At 38.3% G+C, this 17586-nt stretch overlaps 1 protein-coding gene across 1 annotated transcript; it reads left to right on the top strand.

Moving 5' to 3' along the window:
- Positions 1-1475: 1475 nt before the first annotated feature.
- LOC127972157 (POU Class 2 homeobox-associating factor 3-like) lies at positions 1476-6818 on the top strand. The gene is made up of 5 exons (XM_052575478.1): positions 1476-1620; positions 4078-4175; positions 4468-4516; positions 5062-5285; positions 5437-6818. The coding sequence occupies exons 1-5, from the start codon at positions 1614-1616 to the stop codon at positions 5761-5763; spliced, it is 705 nt and encodes a 234-aa protein (XP_052431438.1). The 5' UTR covers positions 1476-1613; the 3' UTR covers positions 5764-6818.
- The last annotated feature ends 10768 nt before the right edge of the window (positions 6819-17586 follow it).

Below are 17586 nucleotides of genomic sequence, written 5' to 3'. Positions count from 1 at the left end.
GAGTAAAGTACAAATCCCCCAAAATAATACTCAAGTACAGTGTATGAGCCAGACCAGCGTAGTAAAATGAAATGTAGTTACACGCCACCTTCTTGTATTCTCTGGTTTAGTCACCAGGGGGCGTCATTCAACCACCTCAACTACCTCCTCAACCCGGCTGAAGCGTTTCTTCGAGATTTTACTTAGAATTATGGAAGATCTATTCAGAAATGGGACTGATATATATATATATATATATATATAAAAGGACGGTCAAGAAAATCATATTTTGAAACCCGAGGTCTATTTGCAGTGGATTAACATTACAAAACAATTTCACAAAGGAGTAAAACGTCCGTTCTGACACAGTTTGAATTCATACTAACCAAGGTGTCTGAAGACGCATTAATTAAAAAAAACATGTTGTATCAATACTTCAATCTCTAATTATACTGCTGTTTGTCTGTAGCCTTCCACATGCCACATGGAGCCAATCTCAGACTTAATTTCTAAGTCAAAGAACACCTGCATTTAGGCTAATAATTCTCGCATTCAGTCTTAAAATACTCGATATTCGTAAATAAACAACAGCATTATGATTTCAGTGGTCTCAAGAAATGTAAATACGCCACTACACGAGCTTTTGCATTTCAATGATTTCAGAAATAAAAGGAAGTCAGGTGAAATTTTTATTTGAGATCAAAATAACACCCTGCTTATTGATAAGGATTAAATAAAGATAATTAATTAATTATTTAAACTGTTGCATTAAAACAAAACTACCCTGGGAAAAGAAATATATAAATACTGTCATGCACACTGATCGTTGTTTAAATCTCATTTTAACTGGCTTTTGGTTTTCAACGATAGCCATTGAAGCTTTCAATTAAATATTTAAATCTAATTTAATTTATTTCATATCCAGCCTTCTTGTAACTGTCTCCACTGTCCCAGGAACTTGACTTTAACAGACGTCCCAATTGTTCTGGTGACAAACATGGCTGCTATCATATGCCACGCCCACCACTCCAATAATTCTTAAAATATTGCATAAATGTGATCCACAAGACGTAATATATTTTTTTTTTTGACAAGACTATCTATTACAGAAGATATTAATAATGTTCTATGGCATGTATAACTTCATTGGTGCTTTCAACCTCACAGCAAAGTTGAAATAGTGCTTCTAAGGGAGACTCCAACCACCAACTCCAAAAGGATGATAAAATGTTAGAAATATATATTTGGTTGATGTCAAAATGTGAAACAACACAACATTCTATTAAAAGAGATGTTATTATATGCACTGTAATAGCGAATATCACTCAGAAATAAGTCTTTTTACGAAGCTTTTGAATATTCAAATTGAAAGTATCGCGCAATCAAATCATTGTCAAATCATTGAGTTCTTGGGGTTTTAAATAGTAGGGATGAGGGGAGAAAAACTCAAACTAAAATATCCCTAGCTATATTACTGTATAATTGTATGTCCTGAGAGTGTTTTGAGGTTACTTTGTTGAGACTTTTTAAGACTTTTGTGAATAATTCGTTCTTGCCCATATAATAGAGCAAAGAACTGACGTTGGGGTATTTCACTGTAGCACTTCCAGAGTTTTCCTCCTTTTCAGGCCAATATGTCTGGTAAGTAAAAATTTATTTTTCTTTCACATAGATGTTTTCGTCTTCTGCAACCTGAAAAAGATTGAGAAAAAAAAGTATGTTAATTAAAATCAATAAATACATTGATAAAAGTTGCTTGGAAATGTATAGGTCAAAGCATGCAGTCTTACTAATATTTAAAAACAGCAAGCACATATGGAGGATCACATTTAAACAAATTGGTGCATTTTATATATAGGCTATACATATATTTTAAAAAAAAGTGATGCATGGAATTTCTTGCAGTTTAATGGGAATAGTAAACATTTTTCTGATGATTAATTCGAGCTCATGTTTTATTTATATCTTGAATTCTCTGTCTGCCTCGTATTTTTTTACTCAACTTTCCTTCAAGCAAATCTGAACATGCGTTTCTCTGAAGATTTATTTGCGGTGTTATTTTAGACTTTACAATGTCGACCACCGTGTCCAGCTGAATGCAATGGTTTTCGGAATAACCAGCGCTAAATGATGACTGAATGGCCTATAATTTCGACGTTTTAACCAGAATTCAAACTTCGCATCAGAGCGCATATGAATATTTATTAGGATAGGTTTAGCTGTCAATGAGCCCATCAAAACACTGCCGAAGGACGTTTTTGCTATCTTCTCAACATCAGCGCACTTTTTTGCGCTCTGTAAACTCAGCTGCCTCTGCGTGGCGTTGTTTTGAATCACTTATGATGAGAGAGATTTTTTATAATTACATATATAAATATATATATTAACGCGGATCAGGAAGACGTCCCACTGTGTATGTCTTCACAAGACTGAACAACCAATTAAAAAATTTGGAAACAGCTATTTTCCATCTATTTTTTTACCCATTTCATTTTGGGGGACGTTATTAGGCGCGGCTTCACTAATGTAGGAAGAGATAGGAGGACTGCCCATTATATCAAGAAATAACTTCACATCTGCCGAGAGGATCGCAAAAACTAACTTGGACCACATATTTTTTAAGGGAATTTAAAACAACAAACTGTTGCTAATCGACAGCGCCCTCGTAAACAAATCGGGCTGATTTGTAGCAAACCTAAGCGGGTTTTCGGGCTTCTTTGCTGCAAACGCATTTACATGCGCCTTCTTAAGCCGATTATGTTTATTAAGCCGAAAATGTTAACTTGATCGTTTAAAAACACGGTAACCCGTTTTCTTTTACCGGAGTAAGCTCATAAACTGCTTAAACAATCCGGTCGAGTTTTTTTGCCTCTTGTGTGCATGTAAACGGGGAAACCTGGTTATTTTAATAACTTGATATTTGTGAGTTACTAGTGTGCATGTAAACGTGAGTTAACCATCAATTTCGGGCTAACTTTCACTTTTCACTCGTATGCGGCTTTCCCAGTAAGGTTATAAGAGTGTTTTACTTACGTTTGTGACTCGTGGAGGCGTCTACAGAGGGAGCTTCTCTTTCTCCATGTCTCGCCAAGCAGCGTTTTACAGTGATTTCACTTCGCTTCCCGCAAACCCAACTTCGTGCGCCTTTACGCGCAAAACCGTCCTTGATTAAATTAGGCTACTCGCCAGTTTAGTCGAGTTTTAATTTACAGCCACATGAAACTAAACTGCTAAAACTCCAAATTAAAACCTTTGTCCCGAGGAAAAGATGGCTGGAGAGCATGTTTCTTGAAATGCCTTACTGTCTATTGTAATGCGAAACCTCACCCATTCACTGCCGGATCACCAGCGCGCTCAGACCAATAACTCAGACTTAACTGGAGACACGGGCATAGTTTTGTAAACATGTGTCTTATATTTTTATGGCGTTTTCCAATGGCAAATTGAAAAATGGAAAAATGTTTTCTGTGTATGTTTAAACATGCAGAGAGGCAATGACAAATAATTATTCTGAATATGAATATAAAAAGGAAAAATATTTTAAGATCTAGTTCTTTTAAAGCTCTAGGAACCTCGTTTTCCTTGCAACTGAATTATTTGGACAACCAGATCGTTTATTCAGTACAGTTTTAAACACATTTCACACAATGTAAAACAACTAAATTGCTATCCACATATACACCCCACCCCTCATCCCCCCACCCCAATATACATTTTGCAGATTTTTTAAATATATGTAAATGGTAGAAATGCTTCTAATGTCAACATATTTGACTTTGAAGCCCCACAAAACCATTTACATAATAAATGCATGCTCATCACAGAAGTTTATTCAAGTCTTGTGTATTTTAATTACATAGCAGATCCAGACAAAAGTCACATCACTGACCCAGAAACATAGTTTTAAATAAAGATGGATGTTAAAAAAAAAATAAAAAAAATGAAAAGTTTTTTTTTCTTCACATACTGCTTCCCTACAGGTCGTCTGAATTTGGACTAAAGTGTTGAAAATCAATGCCAGTTGTGAACGAAAATGAAATAAAACTCTCTCTCTCTCTCTCTCTCTCTCTCTCTCTCTCTCTCTCTTTCTCCATCCAGCAGATAAACCTAAGGTATACCAGGGTGTGCGTGTGAAAACCACAGTTAAGGAGTTACTGCAGAAGCACAGAGCCCTGCAGGCACAGAAAACCGCTACGGTAAACAGTGCTGTTGTATATACGCAATAAAAGTCATAAGTCAGTCACTGACGTCCAAGTTTATGATAGCCAGAGTAAAACTAAGTCTGGTCAGTGCACGACCAAATATAAAAAGCTACTAAACGTCTTAAAGCACCACGCCCACACAGGCCTATCTGTGCTTGAGGCTTCAGTTGATAGCCTACCACATAATAGCACAGCCTAACGGAAGATTTCTTCTGTTTTTCTGCTGAACGAACGCAATGATTAATGTTTTCCTTTCTCCCTCTCTCCTCCAATTCCAATCCTCTAGAAATCACAAGCCGTGGCTGCTCGCGATGTCTGCTCTACGACCATGAATAGTAAGTTTAAAATACTGACAAATTAACGGAACGGCGATAAGTGATAGTAATCTCAATCCTTTGTCCCATGCAGTCAAGACATTTCACAATGTTGTTTACAAAAGCATCAGATTTCAGTAACCTTACAAGTACCTTTGTGGATATTGAAAAGGCAGACTCACAAAAAAGCTAATAACCTTCTGCCTGCTAACATGTAAGAGCTTGAATTTTAATCAGGAAACTTGAGACAAAGATAAAAACAAAGTATACTGACTGCATGCAACTTACTATACTCCAAAACAGAAACCCTTTTCATCCACCGTCAGGCACCAGCCATACCTTTACAATTGTGAGAGGAAGAGTAAATAAATAAATGAAAGAACAATGACACCTATCTATATAGGTGCTCCTTACAGATCCGTGAATGATCTCCGTTTTATAAACTACTATTCAAATGTGATTTAGCTGTTTGGCTGATGGTCTCGTGACATCATCTCAAGTCTTGCTGGCCTAATTTAAATGTTCTCCTGTGCTCAAGCCAGTATTTTCTTCTTTCTTCCCCGCAGCCCACCTTGATGTCTTTGGAATGCAAGCTCCAGAGCCTTATTTCCAGACTCGTCCCTTTACAGAAAATGTCAACATCCCTATGGAAAATGCTTATGATCATCAACAGATGATGCATATGATGCCACCTGAGACTTTCAGCGGCAGTAATTTCGTGTGTCCCACATCTGCGCAGTGGTCTAATGGATATCTACCTTCTAATACGGACCTCTATGGTACCAGCCTGGTATGTGTTTGGTGCTTTTAATTTTTAAGGAACCTTTTTTTTGGCCATTGGACGGTTCTGATGCTCAAGTATGTTTGCACTAATAAATAAAATCACGCGTGTAGTATTTTAATAAACATTTTTTTTTGTACTTTTAAAATGATTTTCTCAGGTTTCGAGGTCACCCTCAGACTCCTTCAATCTCCCCAGTCCCGTCGACTACAACAGTTACTCTCCCCCTCAGTCCAACTCTTCATCTTCTTCGTGCTACAACTCCCCAACACGGATGGATTTGAGCTCAAGTTTCTCTCCTGAAAATTACCATTATCAGCATTGCAACCTACAGCATTGCTTTTGCCTGTCGCACTGGTCCAATGTGCAGGAAGGCATGGCAACTTCAGAGTTTGCGCCCTACGGCTCATCAGACTGTTTGTATTCATATGGCGACGACAGCTATTTCAGAAGGGATACTTCAAACTCAAACATGTGTTACTTATAAAATGCATTTTGAAGCACTTTGCGCGAAAATCCAGTGTCATAATTGATTAATTCGAATGCATTTGTTACTTTAGATAAAGGAACAAGCAGTGATAGAATGCATGATTGGGCTTAGTTTAGTTGTTTGAGCAAAAAGGTTGATTGCAGAGAGCTAAATATGTGTGAGTATAATTTACAAATTATTCATTTATCTTTTTTTTTTTTTTACAATAAACATATTTTTCGTAATTTTACTGGTATCTTTTATTAAAAATCCTTACAGTATATTACTAATGGGGAATAGCTTATATTTCAGATTTGCAGGGTGCAGTTTCTGTTTCTCACTCTAGAAATGAAAATCGGAGCTTTGACAGTGTTTCTTCTTCTTTTTTTTAATATTTAAAAAATAAATTAAACGTTTTTATATAACCATATAAATACTGCTGTGGCACAATTATTGTTTTGCATATCAACATTCGACATGAGGAAAAATAGAATAAAAAAGCTGAATAATATGTTATTTTTGATAGTCAACATTGCATTTATTATAGGTCCTATAAGGAGATGTTATCGATTTTCTTTGCTCCTAAAAGTCAATTTACTGAAAAGTTTATTTGCTGCTTTTTTTTTTTTTTTTTGCCTGCATTGGATTTTTCAACTACTTTAATGACTAATCTCACAAAATTAGGTAGAAATCACAGAATTATTGAGACATGTTCATTCGGAGAAGTTGTTTCCTATTTATATGAATATAGATGATTTATCTTTGATTAATCTTTAAACATCGTGTCACACCACAAGCATTATCATTATCACACACTTTAACGAAAAGATAAAATCGACAGAAAATGCAGCCCCGTTAAATTACCTTCAAATAAAGACAATATGAATCGCGCAATTTGCCTATAATGTAGAGATTTTGCAAGAGGTTCAAAGTTCTACATGCATGAATGGTAAACTGGATAAGGACAATAGCTGTAACTTCATATGAAATGCGATACGGTAAACAGTGCATATAGCCTACTCAAAGGAGGTTTTAAGCTTGTGTTCAGAAATTCATTAAAGAACATAAATCAACTAATGCTTCGATATCTTTTTTTTTTCAAACAAGCTGAGACATCAATTCTTTATTTATATTAAATGTCCCGTGTCTCCTTTAACTTCGGGACATGACAGACTTAATCATTTAACGGTCACGCAATGGTCTATTCATTAACTGCAGAAATAGGGAATGTTTTGCAGTCAAACAGAAGGGTGTGTACAGTGATCCAGAGTTGGCAGGCGCACATGCTTTGTGCCTGCTGCTCACCAACTTGGAATTCCCCTCGGGAAAGCGAAGGACAAGGAAGTGTTCCTCTAATCCACACATTGGCTTCTTGTTCCTTGAATGGCATCCCTCCCACTTCTGCACAACGTGATATGTGATATAGTGATACCAGTGCTTGAAGTGAAAAAAAGAGGCACTCAACCCTCGACCAACCCCTTTAATTAATTAATTAATATTAAATAAATAAATAAGTTGGCTACTTTTTAATTTTCAGAGTTGACAAAGTATGTATAGTGCCACAATCGATCAATAATTAAATAAAAGTTTTCAATACAAATAAGCACAAGTCCAGCTACCAATAAGGACCACAAGGAGACACCAAAGAGCACTACAGCTCCCGCCTTGACTCATCTGTCCTGATCCATTCAGAATCACTAAACCACTGACACATGGACATCTAAAATGACTTCAGCCTGCATCCATTATAACACTCTTGCTTTTAAACCCAAAAGACGCTGAAAAGAATAACTTACTGACATCTGGATGTAGGCTAAGTGACAGTTCTCGGCATTAGCGCTGTTTTGATACATTTTGATTTAGCATAGGCTACTCTTCTATGTGCATTATGCGGTGATGATATGAAATTATTGCAGTGTTCATTAATTGTAATTTAATAATAAAAGTAACTTACTACTACTACTACTACAACTACTATTAATAATGTATAGGCCTAATTGGAAACACTAAATGAAATGCCTCTTTTGGTATTGTTATTTTCAGTAATTCAAAGCTTTAGCTATATAGATATATTTATCAAGTCAGTGAGGCAAGTATTCCCTGAGTTTCGGTTTATCAGAAGGGAAACTGCAGAAAGCACAATGTGTGTGTGTTTTTTTTTTTTTTTTTTCATATTTTAAAATGTGATCACAAGTGATCGCGCTGGAGCCTCCATGTCCTGTAAAGCGATTGGGTAATGCCTCTAACAGCCCACATTTATAGGTTAAGTGTTTAAACTAGCCTAACATTGCAATATGCTTGAGCTGTTTTATATCTATAGATTTTATTTTAGTTGTGATGATTTGAGAAGGCTCTTGATGATAGGCTGCAAAAAAAAATAAAAAATAAAATAAAAATAATGGTATAAGCTTAAGACTAATATACAGCATACTGGTGCACACCTGACAACTTCAAGCACTGAGCCATACTGACTGCAGGACAAACTTCATGTTTTTTAGGGTTAAAAAAAAAAAAAAACAAAAAAAAACAAAGGTGAATGCTATTAATGTTATTAAGCATTAGAGTATAAACCTCTGCCTCTTTAAGAGGAATCGCTTTATGTATCCCCAAATTGTAATTCACTCTGCAAAATTACTAAATGTAAATGTAAATCAGCAATGGGAACCACAATGCATGGGAAGGGACTATGTCCAGGGAGTTTCAGTTCAAACTGGTTATGTTTCTGTAAGAAAATGAAAATTATTTCTGACTTTTTCACCTGAAGTGGGATATGAAAGATCCGCACCCAAAAGTAGCTGGATCGTGTGCTTCATGGTTGCGCAATGCTCATATTTGTGATTGGCCGCAACACACATCCAATGCGCGTCCTTGCACGATCTCTCACCAGAGTTGTCAGCTCAGTTGTCAGATATAGAATTACCAATTAGTAAGGGTATTTTAAGAGTCATTTATAGGCTAATGTGTAAGAAATTAGCAAGTTTGATTTAAAGACAGAATGAATTATATGGCATCATTGCTCGGTTTGCAAGTAATAGTATATGCAACATGTCACACACAAAGATATTTTGGACGCTTTCATGTAGCAACAAAATCACTTTGCATTCAATATATTTTGTGTGGCTTATAATACGCTTGAATGCACAAGAATAAAATATTAGGCTATATATATTTTTTAATCAGTTTTGTTTTCATAATCATGAGACAATATAAAATTAAGATTAAATGACAAAAAGTGTGTTATATAAAAAGAATTAAAAACGAAAAATACTTTTACCATGAATTAGCCTACGTTGGTCCTTGAGTCCACTCTTTAAGTAGACTACTTCTTTTGAATTAGTTGGAGCATTTAGTATGACTGTAATCCAGACTTTGGCTACTTTTGTCATGTTGTCATTGACATGTGACCTACCCGAGTCAGTTTATCACTTCACTGGCATTTACAACTCCTCTCCTGTGGCATCATGGGATAGTAAAATGTCCCCTGGATGCACCTGGATTCAGAATGTCACTGAAAGTAGGTCACCTGTTTCATGAATACTATGAATTCAGACATGTATTTTCACATACTGTTTTCGTCCTACTATTTAATAGGGAAGTATGTATATTCCGATGCAGTTTTGGTTGCCACAATGTTTTTAATTTTTCATTAAGTTCCATTATACAAATGTTGGATTGAATGATGTTTCTTAAACATTCAGTTGTTATGCTTAAGAACTATGTCCCATATAAGGACAGGCTGATGGTATTTAAAATATGTCCCCCTCCCCACACACACATCCAAGCATTTATTGGACATACAACGTGCCCTGCTAAGTACAGAAACTAAGTGTTTTTTAAGTAGTGTATTTATCATGGATCGTCACTGATACCACTGATTCATTAGTTTATACAAGAAAATTGTGAACTGCTCTGGAACATGATAAAGATTAATTGTGTTTTGCAGCAGCCAGTCCTCATTTTTGAGGTTAATCTGAGTGTGGCCTGAGGTAGAGGCAGGTATTGTACTCTGTTCTGATGACAGATAACAACACTATCAGACACATAGGTGTCTTGAGTTCGTGGGAGAGATACAAAGACACTTCAGTAAAGGCTTTAGGAATTTCAATTTGGCAGTTTCACACCTTCACCATGTTTAAATTAACATTACAAATGTTCTGTTGTAACAGGCTGATTACTTTCACCAAAGCTGTAGGTTAGCGGTTTTTTTCATCTTCTTATAATTGAAGTTAGACTGATGCAGTGGTCAGGACAATCAGTATGCAGAATGGAGGAAATGTATGTAGTCAGTTAGTTAATTTGTAAAAAAAAAAAAATAATAATTGTGGATGAATAAACCTTTTCATGGTTATGTTTGATTTATTAAAGAAGGTTAATGTACAATGAAGTATTACTGAACCATGTTTGCGTGCCAGGAGTGCAAAGTTTAATGATACCAAGACAGTTAAAATAAATAAACAAAAGCATGCTCACATTTCTGAGTGAAAATTGTTTCTATGACATTTATTTATTTATTTTTTTCATTGCAATAAGGCTGACGTAGTGGTCAAGCCGATCAGATTTATTTTAAGATTTATTAATGCAGGATGGAGGAAGTTTGTGTGGTCTGTTGGTTAATTAGTAAGAAAATGCAGATTAATAAATCTTTGTGTGGTTATGTTTGATTTATTAAAGAAGGTTAATGAACAATGAAGTATTTCTGAACGACATTTGTGTGCCAGGAGTGTGCAACCCCAGTTCAACAAGATTTTTTAAAATAAAATAGATATAGATAAATAGATAAATAGATAGATAGATAGATAGATAGATAGATAGATAGATACAGTTTTCACTAACACTGTAAGAAATGTCATTTGAAGTTGTAAATAAAAGATTATTGCAATGTGTTTTACAAGAAAATACTTAATTTCATGTTTAATTCAATGTGCTATTTGGCATTTGTTTGTAAGGTTTTTTTTTTTTTAATACTAACAATTTCAAAGTGAAAATTGCTTGTACAAAAGTTTTTCAATGCAGAATTGAGGGTTGAGGATTTATCCATCTTGATCCAATTAGTTTAGCTGAAAAGCCAACACATTTGCTTAATACTCATATTTTTCATATTTTCTCATGTGCTAATAATCTCAGTATACTCTAAGAGTCTCCTGTGGAGTTTTGGAGTAGTTATAATTTTATGAGAAACACTGACAACATTTATGAAACATAACCCTATGAGCTCTGACTTGGCAGAAAATTCTGGAAAAATATGATCTTGGGCCAAACCTTACACCAACAGCAATGCAGGGAGAAATTGAGATCTTAAGCAAAATGTGTTTGATACAAACAATGAGTGTTTTACTTACATTTTTATGTAAACACTGAATTATGGCCAGAAATGATCTCTGTGCCAACAATAGCCTATGGCCAGGTAAGCTAGTCTCCCCATACATTTTATGTTTGTCATCAGCCTCTTAAAAAACTTTTTTTAATTTTTTTTACATTTAAATTAAAAGCACATTTCTAAATTGTGATTAGTTTTACTTTAACTTTATAACCGTGAAGGAATTTCAGTTGAGCTAAAAATTATTTTTACTATTCATTAACAACATTCAAAATCTGTTTTGAATTCCAATTTAAGACTTTTGTCCTTCTTTGAAAAAAAGAAAAACATGGATTCAGCATAAATCAGGCAGAAGGCATAACATCACTTCTAACAGGCACTGGTCATTCCTGAATGACACTGTCATAAATTACCTTCTCATTATATAAATGAGAGGTCAAGATTGAAAAGATAAGCAGATTTATGTCAACAGAAAATAGAAGATACATTGAGTTACAAAACAGCTATGGAAAAAAGGACAATTTCATAAACAAAACATTTTAATTTGACCAATAGAATCTCTCAGAAACAGAGGAGAGAACTTATTTGAAGTAAAGTAAAATGAACTTACTCTTCAAATTATTTTACACTAAAATGTTAAAAATATCAATCAACCTATGTGGCCTGTCACATCTGTCACCCTTTTTTTTTTGTAGTACAAGTACTAGTAAAAGTCATCTCTGTTCCTGGAGAAACTGAGGGCAAGTCATATCATGCCCCCTCTCGGCTTTCTCCTAATACATTTCTCATGAGTTGATGTTACATTTTTCTCATAGACTCTTTGCCAGCATGGCTTGGTCTAGACCTGTTTATGTTTGTTTTCCACTTCATTCCTCTCGTATGTATGTTTGTGTTCTTTGCTGTAGTATTTGATCCCATCCATTTGATTCAGCAGTCTAAATGATGAATTTTTTAAAAGGGAGAATACATTGGCAAGGTCAGTGTTGAAAGCTATAGTGATCTATCCAAAACCTGTGCTAATGACATGAGCATGAAGAGCTTTGAAGAGGGTATAAACATGAATTTTCACAATTTAATAAATAAAAATAGTCATTTTTAAAGCAGACAATATTACATGTCTAGCAAAGTCCAATCAGTCATCAATTCATCAAAAGTTTTTTTTTCTTGCTCTCTTTAAAACCAGAAAGTTGAGTTTTATGCAATTTCCCCAAGGAAATAGTAATAGTGTGGGATTTTTGCACTGTCTAACTGCCATTTGATAGGAGGAGCTTGGAAATGGCTTTGTTGTTTCAGTCTTGATTCTGTATCACTGGGATCCCTGCTGACATATGAAAATTCTGCCTGGGAATTATTAATGAATTGGCTCATAAAGAGAATAACATTTACTGTTAGTGTTTGCCAAAGATTTATCAAGAAATCTACAAAGAAATACAATCTCTTTTATTCCCCATAACAATGAAATCATGATGTATTTTTGTCCCTACGGCGGATGTAATAGTGCTACAATAAACGGTGCATCTAGCTTAGTTATGGGTCACCAATGCACTCTCCTGCATGGACTGTAATCTAAAAACTTTAAGCAGGTATTTAACTTTGACATGTTTCCCTGCTTTCTCATCCTGCATTGTCCCCCTCCAGCTCACACTTTTCCTTCTTCTCCGCGACAGTCACACCTTGAACTGTACCTTCTTCCATATCTCAACATTTGTGCAGACATGCCTTTGGATCCTGTTAGGCAGATTCAACGGCACCTTAAATGTAAGCAGAGGCATCTTGGCAGCACGATGTGTCCTGAGGAGTCATGCACAAAAATTTGTGCACAAAGGTAATGTTCACTTAAAAAAAAAAAAAAAAAACACGGAATGCAGATGGTTTCACTCACCCTTAGTACTTTTTATGGTTGGAAAACACCCATTCACCTCTGAGGGTCGTGACCCCAAAATCCATAACTATTTGTCTTGTTGTTAGATTTCTTGTACTTTAAACACTTGACCTATGACTGAGCTTGTGTAAATTATGTCTTTGTAGCATTAGAGAAGGAATTATTACAACGAGCAGTAGCAACACCAAGGTTGTGGGTTCAATTCCCAGGGAATGCATGAACCGATAAATAGTCAGCTTGGAGTCCAATGTATGTCGCTTTCAATAAAAGCATCTTCCGAATGCATAATGCAAATGAAAATAAAGGGCTTACACAGATGTGTAAAGTGAACCTGCTTAAAAGTTATAGCTCACCCAAAAGAGTTAATTTACTCACCTTCATGTTGTTCCAAATCAGTATGTCTTTCTTTCTTCTGTTATAGGTAGTGAATGATGGCCAGGTTCAAAAATAAAGAAGCAGCATAAAAATAACATTTGTATAATAACATCATGATCCATACAACTTCTGAGCTGTATTTCAAATTTTCTGCAGCCACTATGAGGAGCAGACCAACTATACTGTGGTAGAGTGGTGTCCACATCATTACATGGTGCCCGTCTCACCTCAGTGCCCTCGGGAGGTGGGTCTGCCAACCCTGCCAGAGTTTCAGGGCACAGCGGCTTACAACGAGCACTGCTCTCAGTTATTTTGGCCCGTGAGCGTAGCGGAGCTGAGGTGCTCGCCATCCCTTCGAGGGGCCTCTTACACCAGAGGGCAGTCTCGAGAGACTGATTCCCTTAGTAGATTATTTAGCAGCATGGAAACTACTGCCAAATGTATCTAAGTGGGTCCTGCATATGGTACAAAAAGGCACACCGACACTAGTCGACCCCCAGCAGGCTCTGATTATGGAACAAGAAGTGAATACCCATCGAGGTGGCCCCTCCACAAGAAAGGGAATCTGCGTTTTATAGCCGTTATTTCATAGTTCCATAGAAGGATGGGGTGGTTACGTCCAATCTTAGACTTACGTCAGCTGAAACGCTCAGTTATGTCACTGAAGATCAAAATGCTCACCATCAAGCAGGTTGTAGCTCAAATCAGATCAGAGGACTGGTTTGTCACAATATATCTAAAAGATGCATCTCCATCCTTCCACAACAAAGGAAGTTTCTGAGGTTGGCTTTTGGGGGTAAAGCTTACCAATATCGAGTACTTCCCTTCGGCCTTGCACTCTCACCCCGCACGTTCACGAATTGTGTAGATGCGGCTCTGGTTCCTTTGTGTATGCAGAGCATCCGCATTCTGAATTATATCAACAATTGGTTGATTTTAGCTCAATCAGAGCAGATGGCGGTTCGACATCGAGATATCGTTCTTGCACATTGGGTTAGATGAGTTTGAGACTAAACACCAAGAAGAGTGCACTTTCTCCAGTTCAGAGAACCTCCTATAGTGTGGAATTCGACCACGATGCAGGCTCGACCATGTCTCCTGCTCGGATTGAGTCGATCCTCACGTTAGTTGAGAGAGTCAAATAAGGCCAGTCACTCACTGTCAGACAATTTTTGGGTCTGATGGCAGCTGCATCCAACATGATATCTTTTGGCCTGCTGTACATGAGACCCCAACAGTGGTGGCTCAAGACCAAGGGTTTTTTCCAAGAGGGGGAACCCACTTCGAACTATCAAGGTCACAGGGCGATGCATTCGTTCTTTAGACATGTGGAAGAAACCTTGGTTCTTGACTTGACTTGACAGACTTTTATTGTCATTCAGTATACAACAAGTGTGTAAAGAACGAAATTTCGTTTGCATAGGCCACAGTTTCAGTACAGTGTAAATGTCAATGCAACAAAGTGTTCTAAGTGTTCAACAGTCTGATGGCTTGGGGAAAAAAACTGTTATAGAACCTGGTGGTCCTACACCGCATGCTGCAGAACAGTTCTTTCTTGAATCAGGGCCCAGTGCTGGGAGCACTTTGTCGCCGTGTAACGATAGCAACAGACGTGTCCCTTACCGATTGGTGTACGGTCATGAGTGGCCACCCTGCCTGTGGTCTGTGGAGCGGTCCCCATCTGACATGGTTGTCTAGGGATGCTAGCTGTGCATCGAGCATTGAAATATTTCCTCCAAGACCTGAGAGGTCTCCATGTGTTGGTGTGCACCACAGACTGTAAAAAAAATATTGATGTAGTGTCCGTGACGTCACCCATAGACTCCTCAACAGCGGTTTTGAAGTGCAAAGTGTGCAGAGTGGGCCATCGCCATCTTGGCAGCGCGTCACCGTGCAACTCTCCCGGATAATTGAAAATGGGCAAAAAGGCGAGAGCTGATTGCTGAAGCCACGCCCACCTAGCGTGACGGCATTGTCAGCAGTGGCAATCCACCTGTCACTCAAGTGGCCACGCCCTTAATTATGCAGAACTTTAAGTCTTAATATAATTTAAACGGATGAGTTCTTAAAATTCACCCCACTCACAGTTGTCATGAAGGGCAAAATTAGCAATATAGACCAAAATCATTTTTTGAACCAGGCTGTAAACATGTTTTTTTCTGCTGTAAAGTTGGGCATTTTAACATGGGGAGTCTATGGGACTGACTCCCTTTTGCAGCCAGCCTCAAGCGGCCAGTCGATGAATTGCAGTTTTTGTCACTTCCTCATTGGCTTAACGAGAGAGCGCACAAGGTTGCCGCTCAGTGTGCACCAACAACACATTGGCTATCTCTTATATCAGTCACCAAAGAGATATGCATTTGCGCCCCTTGTACAAGCTGGCACACCAGATCCATCTGTGGTCCTAGGACAAATTCGTATCGTTCGGAGCAGTGTATATTCCTGGGAGATTGACTGTGGGAGCAGACATACTGTCAAGACAAGGGCCGAGGCCTGGGGGGCTTCACCCTGAGGTGGTGAAGTAGATATGGAGAGTTTTTGGACCTCTATTGCAATGTCCCCTCTGTTTCTCTCTAGTTCATCCAGCTCCGGCCCAGTATGGCTCAGATATCTGATTTCTCTCCTCGATGGCTCTCCATGGGAGATTCCGATCAGGACAGATCTACACTCTCAGGTGCAGGGCAAGTTAATTCACCCTCGTACTTATGCCTTATAGCATCCAGTCTCTCAACCAAGGTTGTCCAATCCAGACCTCTCTCAATGAGGAAACTGTACGCCCTTAGGTGGAAATTCTTCACCTCATGGTACAGAGATCGCCAGCTTGACCCTGTGAACTGCCAAGTTGGTACAGTTCTGGAGTTTCTACAAGCCAGGCTCTCTGCAGGGTTAACCAACTCCACCTTAAAGGTTTACGTGGTGGCCATTGTAGCTTACCATGTCCCTTCCGGTGATCAATCAGTGGATAGACACACCATAGTGACACGTTTCCTCCACGGTGCAATGAGGCCGAGGCCTCCAGTACAGTCCCGTTTCCCCCCCCCTGGACTTGGTTGTGGTTTTAGAGGTGTAAGCTCCATTCGAGGCAATTCAAGATATTTCAGATACACATCTGATCCTTTAAACTGTAGGCCCCTTCAGTGGTCCCTACCTACCTAGACTTTGCGCCGGCATGGCCAAAGCACTCTTATACCCTCGAGTGGGTTATGTTACAAAAGTTCCCTCTGTCACACCAGAATCAATAGTACTGCAGGCCTTCTGCTCTCCTCCTCCCGTCTGGGAGTCCAACCAGAAGAAGCAAATTGTATGTATCCAGCTCGAGCACTGGACACATATGTCCACAGAACTGCCCTGTGGACAAAGTCGGACCGACGGCCTGTGTGTCATGGTCCCCCCAGAGTGGGATATTTCCTGCAGCTGAGCAGAACCTTAGTCATTGTATAGTTGAAGCTATCAATGTTACTTATGGGTCCTCTGGTGTTCCCCCGCCATTGGGAGCAAAGACTCGCTCTACACAGGGTATGGCAGCCTCTAAGGCCTTCTCACCAGGTGTGTCCCTCTTGGACATCTGCAACGCTGCAGGATAGTCCACAACCCCACTTTCGGCAGATTTTACAAAACAGATATGCGAGCCACTCCTGGCTCTTCTGTTCTCTTGCCTTAAGCTGTGCTCTTCAGATACACACTAGGCAGGGATTTGGAAGTCTGGCAGCGTGGGCACATCATTCCCCAAAGCATTCAATGCAGCTTGAGTTCTTGAAGAGGAACATCCCAAGGTTGTTAATGTAACCCTAGTTCTTCGAAGGAATGAGACGCTGTGTCGTATTGCCATACTCCCAGCACCCCTGCTGGCACTTGCTTCTCTACTCGAAGCTGAAGCCAGCTGCGCGGCACTTGCCTTTATAGCTTCCTGGTTGCTACGTCACCCCACCCGTGACGTCACGCCCTTCCAGTGGACAGATTGCACATGATATTCAGAGTCGATCTTGCCAAAGGCGTTTCCCCAAAGCGCTCAACGCAGTGTCTCATTCGTTCAAGGAACTAGGGTTAAATTCGTAACCTTGGGACGTTTTTCCGTCATTAAAATAGCAAAATTGGATTTGGACACGCCCTGAGTGCACCTGCGCCGTGGGCTTTACACTTTTCATTTAGATCGTTAAAATAGGGCCCTCTCTCTCTGACACACACATGCGATGCGCAAAACTCCGCATTTGAATATTCAATAGCAAATACTTAAACTAATAAACAAAACATACTCTCAGTAGCTCAT

Source organism: Carassius gibelio, chromosome B15, assembly GCF_023724105.1.
Source record: "Carassius gibelio isolate Cgi1373 ecotype wild population from Czech Republic chromosome B15, carGib1.2-hapl.c, whole genome shotgun sequence".
In the NCBI taxonomy this organism is placed as follows: Eukaryota; Metazoa; Chordata; class Actinopteri; order Cypriniformes; family Cyprinidae; genus Carassius; species Carassius gibelio.
This window is presented reverse-complemented; position numbering and strand designations above follow the sequence as displayed.